Source organism: Agelaius tricolor, unplaced genomic scaffold, assembly GCF_023055355.1.
Source record: "Agelaius tricolor isolate 1412-34295 unplaced genomic scaffold, bAgeTri1.0.p SCAF_3, whole genome shotgun sequence".
Classification (NCBI taxonomy): Eukaryota; Metazoa; Chordata; class Aves; order Passeriformes; family Icteridae; genus Agelaius; species Agelaius tricolor.
In genome coordinates, this window is record NW_027269263.1 from 54,360,140 (window position 1) to 54,380,751 (window position 20,612).

Below are 20,612 nucleotides of genomic sequence, written 5' to 3' on the forward strand. Positions count from 1 at the left end.
GCACACAAGGATGTGACCTTTACCGGGCTCACCGCCGCCCCATGCGCTGTGTTTACTACAGCCGGTGCCTTCTGGCTGGTGGCGGCGATGCCACCGCCTGTCCCCGCAGCCCAGGGCGGCTCCTCCGTGCCGGAGGGGCGCGGGGAGGAGACGAGGGCCACTGCTCCGCCCGGGAAGCGGGGAGGGAGCAGCCGGGCACCCCCTGCGCGCACGGGGACAGCCGTGCCGCAACCGCCCGGACAGCCGGGCCACCGGCCGAGACCTCCGTTGGCTGTCCCGCAACCTCCCGGTCCGCCCCTTCCCCCCGGCCTCGGGAGAGCCGAACAAAAGGGAGCGGAGGGACCAAAGGACAGCAACCCCCTCCCAAGAGTCCCCGTCCGGGGGTGGCGAGAGACACCGCGCCCCGCTGTCCCAAGGAGGTGGCGCCGGGCTAGTGGGTAAAGGTATGGACACCCAAAAAATTATTATTATTATTAGTACTAGTATTACTATTATTAGTATTATTAGTATTAATGCCTCCGAGACGGCCAGCGAGGCACTCACCCTGCTCGGAAATCGGAGCAAACTCTCATTCACGCTCCCCGCCGTGCCCAGGCCGCCGGAGCCAGGCGACGCCCCGAGAGCCGCCGGCCGCTGTGCTGAGCGGGGCCGGGCGCGGCCGGGGCCGGGCGCGCCCGCTCAGCCCGGACAAAGCGAGCGCGGCGCTGCTGCGGGCGAGGCGGCAGCAGGTGCCCGTCCGCCGCCGCGGCCGTGCCGAGCGCCCCGCGCAGCCGCCGCCGCCGCCGCAGCGCCCGAGCCGCTCGCCGGGGCCGCGCTGCGCGCCCGCCCCGCCCCCGGCGGCCCCGCGGCGGGAGCCCGCAGAGGCGGGGGCGGGCGGAGCCGGCGGGCGGGCTATGGGCGGTGCGGCACGGCCCGGGCCGCAGCGGCGGCGGCGCACAGCGAGGTGCCCCGCCGGTCGCAGCCCGGTCGGGACCGGAGGCGGGTCCCGGTCCCGCGGCCCACCCGGCGCGGCGGCCGCCGGATCTGCGCGGAGCGGCAGCGAGCAGCCCCCCCGGCCCCGCCGCCCGCACCTGCCCCGCGCCACGCCGGCGCCCGGAGCTCGCCTGCGGAGGAGTCCAGACGCCCAGCAGGCAAGACCCTCCCCTGCGCTGGCTGCCTGCCGTGCGGCAGCGGTGGGCACCGCACGCCGCAGTGTCCGCAGCGGGGCTGCGCTGCCCGGCGTGAGGGCTGCAGCACCGCCGTGCCGCGATGCGGTGTGCGGCCAGCCCTGCCCTGCCCTGCCTTGCCTTGTGCTCGACCCTGAGCCCCGCAGAATCGGGGCTTCGTCGTTCCCCGGGCTTGGCGAATGCACCGGAACGGTGTCAGCCTTGCCAGTGCTTTGCTGCCGTGGTGGGAGTCGTATCGCCGGAGCTCAGTGCGCTCCGGTTAACCGGGGGCGAAGGCGAAGCCCGGGCCGGGCACGGCCGTGGCGGGGCTGGGGCCGCAGCCGGCACTGCCCGCAGTGGGGCAGCGGTGCCCACGGGCCGGGCTGGCCCTCTGCAGCCTGACCGCACACATGCCGAGATGCCCGGGCCCCCGGGGAAGGAAGGGATTATCCTGTGTACAGACCCCCACTGTGTCAACACTCTGCGAGGTCGTTAATTATTTAGTGAGCGTATAGGGCTGTAAACCATTGCTCATGCACTGTTTGTTGTGTTTTGTGTTGCTTGTGGTTAACCCTGATCTTTTTTCCATAGCTTAAAAAATGCGGGGAGTATACGCCACAGGAAACCCTTTTATTTTTCATTCCCCTCACCTCCAGTCTCACGGGTTTGGTGATGCAGGGGCTGCCTAACAGAGTGGCTGCTGTGCAGCATAAGCAATATTATACAATTTTGTAATAGATTTGTCTACCTCAGCATGCGCCTCTAGCGCAGTGGAGATGAGCTGGGGTTTGCTGCGCGGCGTCCTCCAGCGAGCCCCTGAGAGGGTGGCCCTGTCTCCACTGCTTGTCTCCAGCAGATTTGTCCCTTTGCAGGGTGGTGATTGATGGCACGTTCTGTGCTCACCAGCATCCTTGTATTTCACGTCATCTCATGCCCTTTGCATGCAGGCTTTGTAACTCTTTCATTTTTTGATATCAAGAATTTATGAATCAAAAGGTGGGGGAGTGTGGAGGCTGAGTCAGATCGTGAAAAAGGAAAGCCAAATGAGAGTGTGCAATTGCATATCACATTTACAAACATGGTTTCATTCATCTCCATATGTTGCTCCTGTTACTACTAATAAAGCTCTGGTTTCTCAGACTGGAGCTACCCTGGGAGCACCAATCTTCCTGGCGTTTTTTCTCTATAGCCTCCATAGTATTTGTGTTACAATATGTTATTTTCCTGATTATGTTTTCATTATATTGAACAGGTAAATATCAGAAAGAATTTGATAATATGAATGTACTTCCCACACACTCCCTCTTGTTCCTATTATTTGATGTTCAGAGGAATGACAGTTTATTTACAGGCAGCAATTTCTTTCTCTCTCTCTACTGGGTAAATTTCCTAATTATAATAACAAAAAAAAAAAGCTTTTCTTCCTGAGTGCTTACCCCTGTTTCCTTCCTCTTTCTTTCCTCATTTTACTAATGATAGCCAAATCCAGCATGATGATTTTGGAGCTGCAGGAAATTTATCTACTGAAAGATTTCTACAGAAGCCCCTATAGGCAAAGGGAGCCAGAGACAAAGGTCCACTTTAAGCAGAATGGTGTCTGGGGTTTACTTCCCCAGCAGGGAGGTACAACTGTAGAGTGTACAGTAATTAGTTTAATCCAGCATTGAGAGAGAAGGAAGAATGATTGTATTGGGAAAGAGGTTTTTTCCAAGTATCAGATGTAAGATTTAAGCAGCAATTTCAATGACCTTTGTGACTTCTGTTTCAGACAAAAGGCAGCAACCTAGTACAAGGGTATCATTACCTTCTCCCAGTGTTGTCCTTTGTTCTCCTTGGGTTTAGCCTGTCACTTCCTAGGGTTTGCCTCTGTCCCTTGTTGGGACAGCAGCACCTCTCACCCGTGACTCTCAGAAGTGCTGTGCTAGCAAGTGATTTTTTTCCTGCTGCTCATTTCCCATCTCTGCTGTGCAAGGTCTTTTTTTCTTCTTGTGGCTCTTCTCATGAGTTTCTCTTTTCTGTGTCTTATTTATACTTAAGTATTTCTGCCTTACCAAACATTGTGCTCATTACTTTATCTTCCTCCTCTGGTTTTTTTGTCAACTCATTTATTTTCTCTCATTTTTGTTCCCCTTCATATATCTTCTTACATCTCTTTTTTTCCCCTCTGTGTCATTCTCTTTAAATCCTCTCCTTCTCTCTCTCCTTTCTGACATCTCGCTTCTGTCCATTGCCTAACTCTACCTTCCTCTTGACATTTCTTCTCCAAGCTGTTCCTCTGGTCACTGTCCTTTTCCTCCCTTACATTTACATATATTTTACTTTAATATTATGTATATATATGTATACCTATATTTCCACTCCAGATCTTTCACTCTTCAGCTGAAAACAAGAAATTACTCATGCTGAGAGTCTGATGCTATTTAACCCCTTTCTTAGCACCTGAAATACACTGTTCCTGCCCATCCTCAAACATATGTATTGGGTAGACTGGAGAACTATGTGGGAAATGTTCTTAAATTCAGATGTGTACTTGAGAAAGCCTCTTGCTCAGGCTGCACTGTGAACAGAGCAGGTGTTGTGCTCCCACTGACAGTACCAGAGGAGGACTTTAGGCCCCTTGAACTCAAGAACCTAATGACATTCTTTTTACATTTCTCAATTTTGGGGGTTTTTTTGGTAAATAAAAAGACTTAGTTTTTAAGTGAGGGACACTGCCATATCTTTGAAATATCCCTTGGATGCTGGAGTGACCCAAAATAATACCTCACAAAATGCAAAATGTTTTTCTTTTTTCTCCCCAATTGTTTTGTTTTATGCATTTGTTAAGCCAACTTTGTGCAGCTATTGGAAGAAATAGCTGCACAAAAGTGGTTTGAGAAATGCTTTCTCCTCAGCAGAGCTAAGCTCGTCCTCTGGAAAGGGTTCTGTGTGGGGTGAGACTGGGATTTCAGCTTGTCAGCTTCCCTTTTTTCTGGAGCCAGAGGGAGAGGAGAGAGCTGTGACTGCAGGATCATATGCATTGGGTGGGAGATGGAAGAGTAGATGCATAATCCAAAAATGCTACATTAACCTCAGAGGGTGGGGGGAAAAGTTGTTTAATAATTTTTTCCCTTGACTGTCACTGACTACAAACACCATCATTGAGGATTAAGGGCAATTGTTCAATTTTGCCATTTAGATGAGAGTCTTCATTTTTAAAAATATAATTTATTCTTTAAACTTCTTTTTTTCTGTGTTGTTCAAAGAGCTTACTACTAACTGGCTGGAATGAAAACAGCTCCATCCCACGGATTCCACCTCCGCTTTCTGGCAGCTTACCTGACTCATAAAGAGAGTGGGGGGTTCTATGTGCCACCTACAGCAGCTCAACATTTTCCTTTGTGGTGAGACTTAATCACCACCCTTGTCATATTATTTCATCGACCTTCTTGGAGTAGGAATTACCTTTCAAACCAGCCTTAAAACTTCCTATAAAAATAGGGTGAGGGTTTTTTCTTGAATTTGGTGAAAGTACATAGGCGGTCCAATGCAGCAAGATTTTCTGTGTTATTTTTTAAAAGATAACCTTTACCTGAGGACCACAGAAGAGAGAGTTTCCATTTGCAGAGGACATATCTGTGACATGAGATGTGTCACCTGGAGAGTTGAAATCCATCAGCTGAAGGCAGAGGACCATCCCCCAAGTAATCACTGCAGGTGGTGTGTGCTGAGGGGGAAACTGTGGGCTTTTAGCCACAATGGTCAAGGATGAGAGTGGGCAAAATTTGTCAGAGGCAGTACCTATATTAGAGTCAGGAAAGACAGACATGCCTTTGGGCACATCAGATCTCTGTTCCTTATAACCTGTTTGTGTAACCTCTGTGACTGTCACTTGTGGGGAGAGAGATCATATGAAGTAGGCTGATATTTGTCAAGCAGAAAATATTGCATGAGAGAAGACTGCAAGGTAGAAATGAAAACCATAAATAAATACATAAATAAATAAAACCAATAAATGAACACAGAGGTGGCAATGCAATAGGTAGTGTGTACAGGAAGCAATGGAAGAAAGGGTAGGAGAACAGAGCCACCCCAGGTTGTTGGGAGTTACAAAGAGGACTTAAGTTACACTATAAAGCTGGGGCAGAAAGCCTGTGACATTTTTTCTGAAGAAATTCTTGAAATGACGTAGGGGAAGGGCAGAAAGGGAGGTATTCTTGAGCTCAGCACTTAAAGATAAAACCAAGTGTGAAGAGAGGCCAGGGAAGGCATTTGGTAAGAGTCTCCTCATTTCTCTGTCACAAAGGCAGGTAGAAACAAGGAACAGGAAGGAAAGGGGAAAATTGAAAGGACTGAAGTGAACCATTGGTAAATATCAAAGAAGGGAGTGTAGGGAAGGGAAGCTGCTTCCCCATTGACAGAGTCCTCTTTGGGTCTTCTGGGTTACCTGAAAATTGACTGAGTGACAAGTGAGGTTCTACAAGATGGGAGACAGATAACCTTCTGTCAGGAAGGAGCTGTCTGACCACACCTAATGTAAATATAGGCTGTTTTCATTCTTGATGTGTTTGTCTTAAAATGCACTGCAAGTGCAGCAGCTCTGCCCCGAAGATATGGAGGCTGCAGCTGTCTGGACCTTCCAGTACCACCCTCCTCTTTCTTGCATGCCAGAATAATAACCCCATATTATCTCCTCTCCTGCTCTGTGGGTCCTCAGCCCAGCTCCAGTCATCCTCCTTTTCGACTGCAGCTGCCTGATAACTGGGACACAAGTCAAGAAAAGGACTTGGCAGTCACCTGCAAAGATGTGCTTCTGGAAGCAGAGGCACTAATGAGCTCTGTGCAGGGAGTGTGCTGGGGAGGCACCAGCAGGGAGGGAGGAGAGCAAAGGGTGAGCACTTCATCGGAGGAAGAAACAGCTTGGGAGGCTGTTGGACTAAGGCAGTGGGGAAACTAAGGGCGTGGAAAGCTCAGGAGGAAAGTGAATGTGGGAGGATGGAGCCAAGGAAGGTTAAAAATAACAGTCTTGTACAGCTAATATGACACTCCACTGGCATTTTAAACCTGCTGCCTTTCTGAGTTTTGAAAAGTGGACTTTACATTTAATTGTTCCAATTGCTACTGACCATCCAGGACCACTGCCATTTTGTCCAGCAGCCCCCATTTTCTTCACTGCTGGTCTAGTGGTTGCAACCAAGTCTTCAGCATATTGTTCTTTGCTTCCTTGCCTGATGTAAATATTGGTGTATCTCCAGTTATACCTTGACTTCTCTGGAAGGGAGATGGTGTTTTTTCGCTTGCATCAGCACATTTACCACACTAAATTCATGCAATAATGATGCTATCACAAATTAGAGGTAAATCAAAACACTATTCACAAGCAATTTGTACACTGTGGAATTTGGGTATGGGCTAACTTGACAGCCATTTCTTTTAAAGTTTCTGGAGGGCTGCCAGTTTTTCAGCCCTGTGGCTGTTCAAAGTACTGTGGTAGTCTCTGTATGAATACCACATGTGAGACAGGACCAGGTGGCAGCAGACCTGCTGGGGCTTTGAACCTCCTGGCACTTGTAATGGATGTGAGAAAAAGAAGGAAGGAACAATAAATAAAAGAATAAAGGAAAGAGAAGTACAAAGTGAAGGACATCTGTGCATTCTGATAACAATTCTTCAGTAGCACAGCACCATAAAAAAATGTTGCCTGGTTCATGTAGAGCAGTTACTTGCTATGCTGGAGCCATTTCCTAGAATTTATATAATATCAGGTTTTGTCTTTGAAATATGGAAGGAATTGATTTCTTTGTCTTTCTCTGCTCTTCCCTTGCCTTTATCCTCCCAGTTCCAACTAAGGATGTAAGTGTAAATCCCTTTCATCTCCAGTGTAAATTTATTCATGAACATTATAAAACTGTTTATTGTCAGTTCTTGTTTCAGAGTTTACTTTTACCTTCAATAACTCTTGTGTCTTTAGTGCTTGCCCCCATCTGTTTCTGGAGAAAAGCCAGCTTGCCTCTTCAGGGGAGCTTTGCCAGACCTGGCTGTCCCAGCCCTGCTTCTCTCCTTCCATCTAACAGATTCTCCATTTTCCTGTTTCCTACAGAAGATGACCTCTAATGCTCAGAGGACTCTCTGCCTGTGGTAATGTGATCTGGTGGCAGCAGCAGAAAAAAGTGTCAGTAGTCTTGGATCGTGTTCCCATTCCAGATATTGAATGATCTGGGGAAGGGCATTTATCTTTGTTTCCCTGCAGGCACCAGTAATAGTCATATATCTCTGTTTTACAGTAAAATTGCTTTTACCATGCCAAATTAATTATTAATACACACATTACAGTATTTTCACTATCCTGTAGAAATGAAATCAGATGCTGTGTCACTTGCTGTCCTTTAGCTTGTGACATGGCATGCAGTCCTTTTGGATATAGCTGTCTGGTGCCCCACCTTCTGTGTTTAAAGTCTGTATTCCCAGGCTTTACCACCATTATAAAGCAGCTTTCACATATCCCTGACTTTTTGATTGCATGCTTTCTGCTATTTTTTTCTGAAACCATTTTCAGGACTTGCTGAAATGTGAGTAATGTAGCTGGGAAGGGATGATTGAAGTGAGAGACTCATTTAGAAGGAATGTTGGTCATGATTGATTACAGCTGCACACATCATGCCCTTGCCTGACATTTCTCCCCATGTCGGGGGAGACTTGGTGGTGGTGAGGTCCAGGTCTGTTGAGCATACATGCCCTAGACCCATATAGATACCTGGAAGGTTGTTAAAAGGTTTTGCTGGGTTTATTTTATCCATGGCATTGAGAATATGTGGTAACTACATAGGTAGATCACTGCATTGTGATGTACCAATCACACCACTCATGAAACCCTTATGACCTTGGCCTGGTCTTCAGCCTAATATGGGCACGTAGCTTTCCACTTCAGCATGGGTTTATGTCCAAATTATTGTTCTCAGTCAGTGTGGCTTGGCCAAAGTACACATTTTGGGGTACAATCTCAGCTTTTGTTTCTTTTTGCTACACCAATTATCCATGGTGCTGGAACAGGGTTACAGGAGCCTGCCAAAGCCTGGGTGTGGGGGATGTAGGAGGAAGAGGTGCTGCATGTGTCTGCATTGGTTCCCACATAACTCCTACCTTAACTCAGAGCAGCTCTCATTTCTTGGTGAAGCTTCTTCTCCCTCTCCCACCCACTCTCTCCCTACGGCCTGCAGGTGTTGGGCTGTAGCTTCTCTCCTATTTTTGGCTCAATGGCTGAATTAGCACATTTTTAATGGATGCCTTTTGCAGCACTTATGGAAATAGCCTAGAATTTTGATAATTCTCCATTACTCCATAAAATGCATAAAAATAGTTTACTTAAATGTGGTAGCAGTTCTTTAGGCTTATTGTCATTACTAGTTTAGAGACCATGGTTCCACTGAAGGAGGAGTTATTTAGTGAGGTTTTGCTCTCCTTCTTTTCCAGAGAAATTGAAATTATGTGGATAAAGAGCAAGTGATTTTCATTTTTGATACAGCACAGAGCAATTAGTTTCAAGTCTGCAGTTTTTATTTTCAATAGCATAGGGTGTCATGGAATAAGTAAAGCACCTTTCTTCCATTGGTATTACAGACACCAGTCATCTATGATTTTGGTGCTCACACCCATCTCCACTAGTCTGTACATTGCAAACCACCAAAAATACATGTAGAGCTTGTGATGCTTGTGAGCAGTGGAGCTGCTGTGATGCCTTGCTCCTTCTGCCCAGCAGGATTGTCCCAGGTCAGCTGGACATCAGCTGCCCTCACATGGTGAGCAGGCTCTGACCTCCCCCTGCCTCCAGAGCAATTTTGCTGAGTTAGTCTGAGGATGGGAGCTAAACCCTGCAATTGGACACGGGGCGGCTGCTGACAGGCTGGCTCTCAGTGGGTCCAGTTGAGTTCAAGTGGGATATGAAGGGAAAAGAAGGCTGTTGCTTGAGAAAAGGATTCATGGCAGAAGCAGAAAATCCTGATGATTCTAGAACTTGGGGAGGAAGCTCATGCTGCATTTTATGTGTGAGGTTTTGAGTTATTGATAAAACATCATGAAATAAGTGAGCCTGCTTGTGTTCTCTGTTGGGCTTCTTGGCGATGATTGTGATAACACAGAATCACTGAATGGTCCAAGTTGGAAGGGACCCACAAGGATCATCATATTTAACTCCTACAGGTTTCTCAGAAACCCTGACCCTCTGTGGAAAGGCTGACTGCAGTGTAATTGTAGCAGGTGCTGGTACTGGGCGTACCCCACACACATTTAACAGGTATGGATCCGCAGAAAACGTCATTCTTCTTTCTGTATTTATTGGATACTTGCTCAAGCATGTAGATCACAGCTATCTCAACGCAAGTATGCAATGAGTACTCTTACAGATAATAAAGCTTTTTTAAATACTCCTTTATTAGCAGTAACAAAACCTTGATAAAATATGAGGTCTGATTTTTGTGAAGTAATGAGCCAGTGGATTCCAGTGGAAATCAATGTCAGCTGTTGGTGCTAAACATCTCTAAACATTTCACATAGGTGCTTTCAGACCTATGTTAAATCCCCATTGACTTCAGACACTCTTTGAATCAGTGTAAGATATGCAGTATTTAGTCTCCTGACAGTCATTCTTCTTGCAACATTGTCTCTCTATTGCTCTAGTTTACTCATGTGTAAGATTTTATTTTCTTGAAAACTTCAATGTATCTTCTCTGCAGAGAGCTCTGATGTAGGGCCCTGCTCCTTACTTTGTAGGTAATAATACAAAATCTCTGATTGAAACCCCTACAGCCTTGAGAATTACTTGCAACTTGGGCAGAAGTAGCACAAGAAATTACAGCTGTTACTGGTGATTAAAAATGTGCTTTCTAAAAATCTTAAATTGAAATTATAGAAAAGAACAGAAAAGATTTCTGTAGTATTCTGTAGAGAACTCCCAAGCAATGGGTTAGGACAAGCAAGATAAGAATCAGTCAAAGAGCTCGGACACAGTGCGCTGTTCTGCTTGTATTTGTTCTAAAGAAATCTGAAAATCTACGTGAGCATCATGGGTCTGTGTCAGGGACTGAGTTTGTAGCATTTTCCTTCTTTGTCAGTGAGTAGAGGTCATCTTCACTTTTAACCTATAGTCACAGCCCTCTGTTCACTAGAAAACTGCATGTGTCTATCCAATTTTGACAGGTAGCCATTAAATGAAAACCTCACAGGAGCAGAGATACAAAGTGCAGCGGAGCATGTGGAACTGAGGATGGGGTCTTGGTGCTGTTACTGGATTACCTGGGAGGAAGCCTAGGATCTCAAAACTGTTTTCTGCACCCCTCCACCACTGGAAGAAATCAAGCATTTCAGATTAGTTTACCTTATTTTAGGAAATTCTCCTCCTCCTTACTTTAAAGCAAATATTACCTCATCATCACATGCTAGACAACATACCAAGGGAAAAATTCTTTTCAGACCAAAATACAACTATCAGTTTTTGCACGAGGCAACATCACCAATGTCTCACAATGACTCATCATGCTTCTGCTTTATACCTGAGGCAGAGCTTGCTACCAGATAATCACAAATATTGTTTGTTTTCTCAACTATGACTATATAATGACACCTGACAGATGAACAAGTTCTTGTATAATAGTAGATGGCCGTACATAATAAAAGGAAGAGGATTTGCAGTTTGCAGAAATTCTCTTTTCCAATAACAGTCATTTGCAGTCATTACACATTGTAATTTGTAAACTATATTTACCAGATCTCACAAGCATTTCAGAGCAGGTGAATCCATTAGAAAGCCTTTTCTTTTTGGTGGAAATATTCCCTAATTTTTTACCCTTTGCGTTTCAAAGAAAATTAAACAAAAAGCAGCAGCAAATTTCATTTAGTATTTCTTGGAATGCAGGAATAAAGCCAGGTATTCTTTCTTTTATATAGTAGGAGAAAATGAGGAAAGGGGCAATAATTGGACAGAATGCACAGAACATTCTTATTTAAGGGGCAAAATTATCAGCAGTTGTCTATTGGTTCTCATTTGCTGCAGGAAGGATTAAAGTAGAACATCAGAAGATTAACAAATATCAGAATTTCAGGTGTCCAAATGATGAGAGCTTGAGTTTTTTCCTACAAATACTTAATTTGTCACCAAAACCTCCTAAGAACAAAATGCTGATTCTACAAATGTAACTTTTATGGTTGAATGGGAAATTACAAAATGGGCATGAGGATATACAGTGAATTCCCCAGAGCTCATCATAGCAAGGACAGCTTTCAAAAAGAAAAAAAAAGTTTAAAAAATCCAAGTGCTGTTTCCACCTCTGCATGAGGAGAGGTCCAAAAGGGCAGCTCACAGCCCACCCACAGTTACCCATGCATGCTGCTGGCAGCAGCTTGGCACTGGTCCTACAGACTCAGCAGCAAGGCCAAAAATGAACAAAAATCTTCCCTGCTTGTCTCTCTCCACTGATATATCAAGCCTGGGGATAGGAGACAGCATCAGGTTCCACGTGGGATTTCTCAGCAGGGCTCCTCTCCCATTTCAGATCTGAGAGACTGTGGTGATTTGTATCCTTGAATATGTTTTTCCGTTCGCTTTCCCTTTAATGATGCTGAAGAAAGGAGTGTCAGCACAAAGGAAGATGTATCTGTCACTGGCACTGCTCTGGTTTCTGGCAGGACTCAGGCTGCTGCTTGGAACTGGCTGGAAAAATTACTGTGCTTGGTTTTGTTGTTGGTTTTCTGAGGAAGGAAAAAACTGCCAGCACTGATAACTCAGAGCATACAAAGCCATAAAGAAAAAAACGTTCCCAGAGATTTTTCTCAAAAACCTAAAACTTTCCAAATGTGCTGCTTGAAAGTGCCTTCTCTTGCATGGCCATACCCTGCATCCCAGGGACCTCAGTGGCCTGGACCTGGGGATGAGCACCATCTCTTCTTAGGAGTCCATGTGGGAATCTCAGGCTGCAGTATCCCATGGGAGATGTCAGTCAAGGGAACACAGCTCATAAAGTGTTCATAAAGTTCTACCCAGTTTCAGTCTCCAAAAGTCACAGAATGGATGAGGTTGGAGGTGCCTCTGGCACACATCTACTCCAGTCCATGCTCAGAGCAGGGTCACCCACTGTGGGTTTCCCAGAGCTGTGTCCAGTTAGATTTTGAGTATCTCTAAGGATGGAGATCTTACAGCCTCTCTGAGCTACCCAATGCTTGGTCTGCCTCACAGTAGAGAAGTCAGTCATGCTGGCAACACTTCCAAAATAAAAGCCAATAATTGTTAACCTCTTCAGGTTCTCTCTCCAACTCTCTCTCTCTTTTTAACTTTTTTCCCTTAAGGAAACAAAGATATACAACTATTTTTATAAAAAGAAACCATTCTTTTGAAGGTCAGTTTTTGTTTTCCTCAACAAACTCTCCACAAGGACACTTTGGGAATAATCCTACTAGTTCTGTCTTTGTACCAGAGCAGCATCTGCTGTGGGTTGCACTGCACTGTTGACAGAAGGATTGGTAATACTGCTGACCATTATGAACATTATTTATTTAGCACCTGGCAAATGCACTCAGGCTCTGCCTGCTAGGCACTGCCCAAATAAACCACAAAGAGCAGAACCTGTTTTCAAAGATGATGTTATTTGCCTGTTAAACAGTCAGCTGCAAAGAAATGGGTGGAGAGAAGTACAAGCCCAACAAGTGCTGATCTCTGAACTTCAGCATCATTGCTTCCCCCATTGCAGCCGTGCATGGGAGGGGAGTGAGATCTGGGCTGTGCTACCCAATGGTGTTGGCTGATCAAATGGATGGAGATGTCCTGTAGATGTGATCTGTTCTGGAGCCCTGTGAAATCACTCTGATGCCTGTTGGGCTCTCTATTCATTTTTTTTTAAAGCTGCAGTAGAAGTGCACTTAAGAATTAATACTTATTTTAGAAGGAAATACTTTCTGAAATGCTCAAGAAATACTTGTTTGCATTTTTCAGTTGTGGTGTTTTTCAATGAGGAAATGAGCTCAAAAGAAAAAGGAGCAAGTGCACAGTTATTTCTTCCTGTAGAAAAATCTGAAAAAAATTTTCCATTGAAAAGGTATATTTTCAAGTCTACAAACAGGGGATTTCTTTTCCCAAGATTGTTTCCCAAATAGATAAGAAAAGGAAGAAAACTTGTGATTTCACCAGAGGAAGAAAATGTTGTGTTTAAGTGGGCAGGTGTCAGTTTTGAAGGGTGTCCAGAACTTTCAGGGCAGTTCAGCGCTTGCCATTCCAAATGCCACCACTGGGAAGAATGCCAGAAAAAACTAAGAAAGGACATGAGGTGGCAGAGTCAAAAACTTATCACATGAAAATCATGTCTTTGGAGAAGGAACTGCTGTTCTGGAGCAGAAACCCAGCTCTCAGGACACTGGTGCTGACTTTGGCTTCTAGACAGGAGCGTGTTTGGAGGGCTGTGGTGGAGACCTCTCTTCCCCACTCCACAGCATCCCAAGCAATGCCAGCCTGCCCTGGCATTGCTGGGAATAGCCCTGCCTGCAGTGCCCAGTGCTGGCCCTTGCCCAAGGGCTGCCAGAGCAGAGCCCAGCCCTGGTGCTCGCTGCAGGCAGCACCACACAGGCTGATTTGGAGCCATGGAGGGGATTTGGAAGCAGGAGCTGGTACCCACTGAGGTGTGGGTGGGCACATCAATCCAGACTCAGGATCAAAGGTGTCTCCTCCCACAGGGAGCAACTGAGAACTTGGTATGGGCTTGCTTGCAGCAGTGCTGCTGCATCTGGCTGTGATTGCAGATGGAGAAATCAGACATCCACTCCCTCTCTCCCAAGGAGGAGAGGCAGGGCTGAGCATGCAGCCATTGCCTTGGCACAGGCACTGTTTAGGTCCTGCTCTGATACTCAGAGTGTGCAGACCATATGTTACATCCCAGCTTTCTCTCTTCTGTTTACTTCTATCCATTTCCCATGTGCCAGCAGCCCTGAAGCTCTTTTTTCTCTACTAGTCTCTCTTGGCCAGCAGACTGTAATTCCTAGGCCATCTTCAAAGGAGATGCAGAGCAATAAAACCCAAGCCCTGGGGTGATGCTGTAAGCTCATCCTCCAACAAAACCTGGAGGAGCCTTGTCTTTCAGGGGATGATTTGAAGTGTTGTCTGAAACACAAAAGCATTTACCAGGTTGCAACACAGTTATTCCCCTTGGCCCATGAAGTAAAGTACATGTAAATTTGTAGTGTATGGGTGGCACACAGTTTTTTCATGGGTTTACATACTGGTTTTTTGTTACTGCACTTCTGGATGAGAGCAGTCAGCTGCAGGTCATGGCTCTGCATGTTGTGACCTAATGAAGAAAAACTCAGAGAGAGGATCAGGCATCTTTGGTGTAAACTGTCCTGCAAAGGCTCGCTGTCTTGAAAGCAAAAAGTATCAAATAACAGGAAATAATTTTTTCCATCAACATGTAGCCTGAAAGCACTTTGCTTTTTGACTCCTATCCACATTTCTGTTTCTCAGCCAGGTGATTCCTGCCACCTCCTCTAAGCTTTTCTACTCTCTGGTATTTTTGATAGCAAATGTGAATACTGATATATTCCTGTAGCTCAGCTTAAAACTGTATTGTTTTTTATATTTCACTGGATAACATGGTGTCAAACAATAGCCACAGAAATGCAAGCACCCTCAAAGTAAACTTCTGTCTACATGCAAATAAAAAGAGTTTGTTGGAGATTGTAAGCCACGTAAAATAATTTTGACCAGTCTCATGTGCCTGCAGTGATACCTTGCAACAGTCTTGGGCCCATTCCAGCAAGATTTGATTTAATCCGTACTGCAGTTAGTGTTTTCTTTGGAACTGCAGTGTTCTCAGAAAGATGTTCAGGCTCCATCTCATATTTACTGAGTAGATGCCAATTAGGCTTGTGTTCAGAGATGTTGACAAAGCCAGCGTTGTAGGTATTTAAACAAAAACAACAAAAAGCCATACACAACCAGAGAAATTCTTGCTGGCAGTTCAGAAATGCTGGCAGTTCAAAAATGCTTTTGCAGGGTCATGGGGTGTTCGTCTCAGATTCTGAGCTGTTACTTGCCTCCAACTCAGACTCTCTCTCCTTGCAGTACAATTATTCTGTAGAAGGTCAAAAAATAATTAGAATTTTTTTATTTTCTCTCCAAGCATCTCCAAGACACAACAAAAGAGCTCTCAGGATGCCGGAGCCAGCAAAGTCAACCTCGGCCCCCAAAAAGGGCTCCAAGAAAGCCGTGACAAAGACCCAGAAGAAGGGTGACAAGAAGCGCCACAAAAGCAGGAAAGAGAGCTACTCCATCTACGTCTACAAGGTGCTGAAGCAGGTGCACCCCGACACGGGCATCTCCTCCAAGGCCATGGGCATCATGAACTCCTTCGTCAACGACATCTTTGAGCGCATTGCCGGGGAAGCCTCGCGCCTGGCGCACTACAACAAGCGCTCCACCATCACCTCGCGCGAGATCCAGACGGCCGTGCGCCTGCTGCTGCCCGGCGAGCTGGCCAAGCACGCCGTGTCCGAGGGCACCAAGGCTGTCACCAAGTACACCAGCTCCAAATAGCTGGGTGCCTGTCCCCTCTGCAGCGGCACCATCGAGCGCAGGGCCCTCCACGCCAGCACAGGCAGGCAGCCATGGTCTGGGTGAACGGTCACAGCTATTGTCCACAGCAATCTGCAGCCTGGGGATGGGCACGAGAAGCTGCCCAGAGGAGGAGGAGACAGCAATCTGGATGTCAGCTGATTTTCATCATCTGCTCAGGATGTGGGAAGGATCTGCCAAGGCTGGCAGTGGAGGCCCCTGCTTTTACATCTCATTCAAAGAACTGACCAGCCATGGTTTATCCAGTCTCCTCTGTGCTTGGCAAACATTCCTGTTTGGCACTGGGAGGGGGGACTGGCAGCAGCGACACAGAGACACCCTCACTGAAGTCTTCCTGTTTGACTGCTTTCTCACAGTCATCTGATATGGGTACTGAGGAGTCAGCATCCTCTCTCTCAGAGCCTGAATCCCTCCTGGTGTGCAGTGCCTCAGCCCACCCCGTGCTGGCAGAAGTGGCATCAACAGCTACCAGGCACATATTGATTCAACAGCTATCTGTGCTTGACAGCCTGTTTTAAAGAGCAAGCCTGGCAGGCAGGCAGATGCCCACGTTGATAGCGAGCACTAATCCTCCTCCTTGCTCCTGATGGATGAGCCATGGAGCAGGATGAGGGTGCTGGAGCTGCCCACTGCCTCCCACCTTGTGCTGAGGTGGAGGGATGAACAAGGTGGGATGTTGGTAGTGGGTCTCTGTCTTTCCTGGCTGCTGCTTTGCCTGCCTTAGGACTTGCTTTGCCATGCAAGACATTGCTAATTCTGCTGCTTTTCAGAGACTTTTCCTGCCTTGATGCTGCCTGGGTGTTTTCTTCCACCATAAGTGTGGGCAAGATGGGGTGGTGCCCATGGGGGTCCCCTCTCCTGTGAGCAATAGGGTGGTGCAGGACAAACAGCACAGATGTTTTGGGCAGGGACTGAGGATTTGGGAAGGCATCTGGTGTGGGAGCACAGGTGGTTAGTGCATTTTGAGGGGTGGGAGGAAGCTCCCTTCCCTCAGAGATCGCTGCAGGCAGCTCGCCTGGCCCTGCCCTCCCAAATTCATTCAGAAATTGGAAAGCAAAAGCAAAATTGGGGCTGGGTGGATATATAGGGACACTTGCCTGCATCCCAGATATTTAAAAGATTAAATAGTTTTAAACTACTTCAAATACTCCCCATATCTTTTCAAAGTCCACAGTAAGGTGAGCAATAATAAAATCATGAAAAAGCCATAGAGGTTAAGGGAGGAATATCTTGGTTACAGGTTTATCTTGCCCAGGCTGCTGGATAGCAGAAGGGCCTGTGTAGAACTGGTGTGAAGTTGAAGCTTCCTACTCAAACCACAAAATTAGCCAACATTAAAAAAATAAATCAAAGCCTCTGGTAGGCAGTAACACTCAAATAAAAAATATTCATGTCTAAAATAACAACAGCTTTCTGCAACTTACTCTGTAAATAAAAGGAGCAGCAAGGAGATAGGATCCAGAACTAGGTGCAGATTCTCCCTAAGCTTCAGGACCTTGTTTTTAATTAAAATGTAAATTCATGCCCCAAAATAATAGCCATGCAGTACATTTCTATCTTTCCCCTGCCTTTATCGCTATCCTGTTTCTTTACACTTTGAGAGTGATTGGGACCTTTGGCAAACTTATGTTGCTTTTGGAGCTGTAGGACTCTGCAGCTCCAGAAGATTCTCATTGCAGTCATTTTTCCAGCTGGTCTGAGGCATAGCCCTGCTGAGAAGCCTAAGAGCAGCCTGGGGTCTCATGTGCTCTCTGTGCAAGAGTGAAGGTCAGTTTGTTTGTGGGCTGCTCACACACCCCTGCTTTGGCTGTGAGCACCCCACACTTGAGAGGGGGCTTTCCTCCCACACTGCTCAGTGATACCACACAGCTGTGTCTCATAGCCTGGTGCCAGCAGGAATCTCTGCTGACAGCTCTCAGAAAGAACCAAACCCATCTCCCTGGGTGCCAGCCCCCACAAGGAGCAGCTCCCAGCAACAGCACCTGTATTCAGTGTCAGTGGCATTGGTAACCTGGGCCTCTTGGCCAGGACACTTTGCAGGTGACAGCTTAGTACTTCCTTCTGTTTCCAGTCAAACAGTCAGAATCAGATACCAAAGATGAACATGTACCTGCAGTGAGCCCAGAGCCCCCATCCTTGACACCTGTGCCACAAGAAATCCAGGCAGTGGATGATGTATCAGGGAGGCTCTTGGCAGTGAAGGGCTGGATGGCATTGCTGGAGCTTTCTTCTTCTGTCCCTGTGAGCTGCAGGTCAGAATTCATCCCTGTGGGGAGCTCTCTTGAAGGCAGGAATTCAGAGTGGAATGAGCCCTCTCCAGTCCAAGCAGTGTGTTTGAGCTAGGACAAACATCTCCCAGGATCACCTGGCACAGCCTCTAAACTCTCACTCTTTTGAGCAGAGCAGAGTCCCACTTAAGTCTCCACGGGCTGCAAGAAATCAGGAAAATAAAATGAGGTATTGGCCCTCCAGGATCTCCTGGGCAGCTCAGGGAGCCAGGAATGAGGCTGGGCACTCAGATGGGAGCTGCTCGCTCCATACTCAGAGTACTGGTCCCATTTCCTTCTGCCACTGTTGTCATTCTCCATTTTTGGAGATTGTTTCAGAGAGAGGAGAACCAGTGATTTAAAGCTACAAAAATACTTGAAGGCTTAAAGAAGATTTTTTTATTGTCTAAAACCATGTGACTGAGACTGATCATGTCCATGCATTTATAGTTTAGGTTGTCTTTTTATTCATCATTTGCTCTTCACTGTCCATTTTTTTTGTGGTTTTTTTCACTCACTCCTGACAATGTGAAGCACAGGACTGAGGAACTGATCCATGTTAAAACAAAACTTTTTTCTTTTTTTCCTTTCTTTCAAGCTTTGTTTTAACCCTGTTCTGGTGGCTGCTCTGTTCTGTCATACATTTGTGCCAAGGCTGGTATAAGCTAGGAGTGACACAGAGAGCATTTGGGAAGTTAATGTACAGGGCACCATCCACCATGGTTAAATGGGAATTAGTTTGCATGTGATAAGCTTGGGCTGAGCCTTAATATTAGAGGCAACAGAAGGTGGTCTAAAAGTTCAAGGATTGATTGTCCTCTAAGTAATCTGAGGTGTGACATATTTCACAGTTTGCTGGTAAGGAGGTTTGCTGCAGAATATGGATTCTGCACTACAGGATCAGTGCTTTTAAAGAATACATATTTCCCGCTCTGGAATTGAGAAAATGTTTTAAAATTGAAGATAATATGCCAAGCACCACTGTCCCTACCTGATCCCCTCTGCTGTCCCAAAAGCATCTCTGGGCCATGCCTGTGTTTTGCCAATTAAAGTAAATCAACTACAGATTGAAAGTTGAAAAGGAAGATAAAAAAGGTAATACAGCCTTGATACTAACCTCATATTAACCCCAAGGATATCACTGTATTTGTTATTGTTATTTGTTTTCATGTACAATTTAAAGAGAAAACAAGCTGCTATAGAACTTCTGATTTTCCACCCTGCTTCCCCAGAAGGACCTAAAGTCCATCTGCCTTTCACAGCAGAGTTCAACCTATGGAGGAGCTGAGTGTCCCCAGCATGGAGGCTTGCTCCTGCTCAGGACAGACAGGTTTTTAGTCAAGCTTGGGGAAAATGAGCAAAAACCGGTGTGGAGGATGTGTGCCTGTCCTGGACACAGCTGTGTGCCCCACAAGGGACACTAAAGAGTCCTGCCCAGTGGAGCTGTGTGGCCTGTGCACCCTTCACTCTGGTGAGAGGCAGCCCCAAGTCCTGCCACCCCTGGAGTAGAGTTTGGCATGGCCTCTGCATAGCCCTGAGCTTCTGTTCCATCACAGCATTTCCTGAGGGTTTACATCCAGATCAAATTGTTTACAGGGAAAAGAAGAATGGGAACTGAATAATAAAAATCACTTAGTGACAGAACTTGGAGAGTGTCCTGGGACCACCACCTGGGGAGCAATCTTTCATGCTTACTCCATGCATGGTATCTCTTGGGCTTATGTACACAGAGTTTTTCTGACAATAAGTGTTACATCAAGTATGATCCATGTTAAATTGCTGCTGGGTTATGACTTTAGTGCTAATTACCTGCTTTCTGTTAAGTGTCTAAATAAAATGTAACTTCCAGCCTGTTGGAAGTCAATGGTACCCAGCTGTTGGGGTGTCTTTGCTTCTGCCTTATCACTAGTGTTCCCCCAAGCCCTGCATCTCTCTTTCTCCATGATATTTCCTCCAGGCCTGGGGTGACAGCAGCCACCCTTCCAGCAGAGATGGAGCACAGCTGATCCTGACAGAGGGTCAGTCAAAAACCAGAGGAGCCCCTCACTGAAGGGATACCACAGGCTGCCACTGGAGTCCTCATGGGCTGTCACTCAACCAAACATCAGTGCAACATAAACATCTGGTTTTGCTCAAACCTTCCAATGATCTTGTCCCAGGCAGAGCTGAGCCTGCCATCTGTCCTTGCCACACTCCTGCTTGGGGTGTGCTCTGCCTGGCACCCATCATTTACCCCCAAGCAGAAGCAGTTTGGACGGAACAACGTGAGATCCTGTGGCTAAGGAAGTGTTTTATGCACATTCAGAATTTCTGTTCGTCTGAGTTAACAATTGCTAACACTAGAAACATCTTTTCTTGGGCTCTGAGACGTTTATAGGCAACAACCATGGGATGAGATGTAGCATTTGAAAACCCCAGAAAGAAAAAGATCTTCCCTTTAAGGAATGGTTGGTAAATGCACTCCAGTGAAACACTTACCTGCTGGACATCAGCATCATAATGCATTCACTGGAGTGGGAAATGCATGGGCCATGCTGGACACTGTCTGCTGGAGAAACAAGACTTCAGACATGGCATATAACAGCAATCAGAGCTAAAAGTGTTTCTAGTGTCTCT

General features: G+C 46.5%; 2 protein-coding genes across 5 annotated transcripts in view; one reads left to right on the forward strand and one right to left on the reverse strand.

Annotated features, from left to right (window-relative positions):
• GRAMD4 (GRAM domain containing 4) overlaps nt 1–814 on the reverse strand; it is a 76,533-nt gene extending 75,719 nt beyond the window's left edge. The window contains exon 1 of the mRNA XM_071423857.1: nt 544–814. Coding sequence (XP_071279958.1) covers nt 544–572 — 29 coding nt within the window. The 5' untranslated portion in view covers nt 573–814. The remainder of the gene's footprint in view (nt 1–543) is intronic.
• Nucleotides 287–19,865, forward strand: LOC139588459 (histone H2B 5-like). 4 transcript variants are annotated; one of them, XM_071423861.1, is made up of 2 exons: nt 287–443; nt 15,278–19,865. In XM_071423861.1, exon 2 carries the CDS (start codon nt 15,310–15,312, stop codon nt 15,688–15,690), a length of 381 nt encoding a protein of 126 aa, XP_071279962.1. In that variant the 5' UTR covers nt 287–443; nt 15,278–15,309; the 3' UTR covers nt 15,691–19,865. The 4 variants fall into 4 exon arrangements, with proteins under 4 accessions (XP_071279962.1, XP_071279961.1, XP_071279959.1 ...); XM_071423860.1 differs by lacking the exon at nt 287–443 and adding an exon at nt 869–1,130; XM_071423858.1 differs by lacking the exon at nt 287–443 and adding an exon at nt 7,208–7,296.
• The last annotated feature ends 747 nt before the right edge of the window (nt 19,866–20,612 follow it).

Coding starts and splice junctions, on each gene's coding strand:
- LOC139588459 (XM_071423861.1), top strand. CDS start 15,310: ATGCCGGAGCCAGCAAAGTCAACCTCGGCCCCCAAAAAGGGCTCCAAG.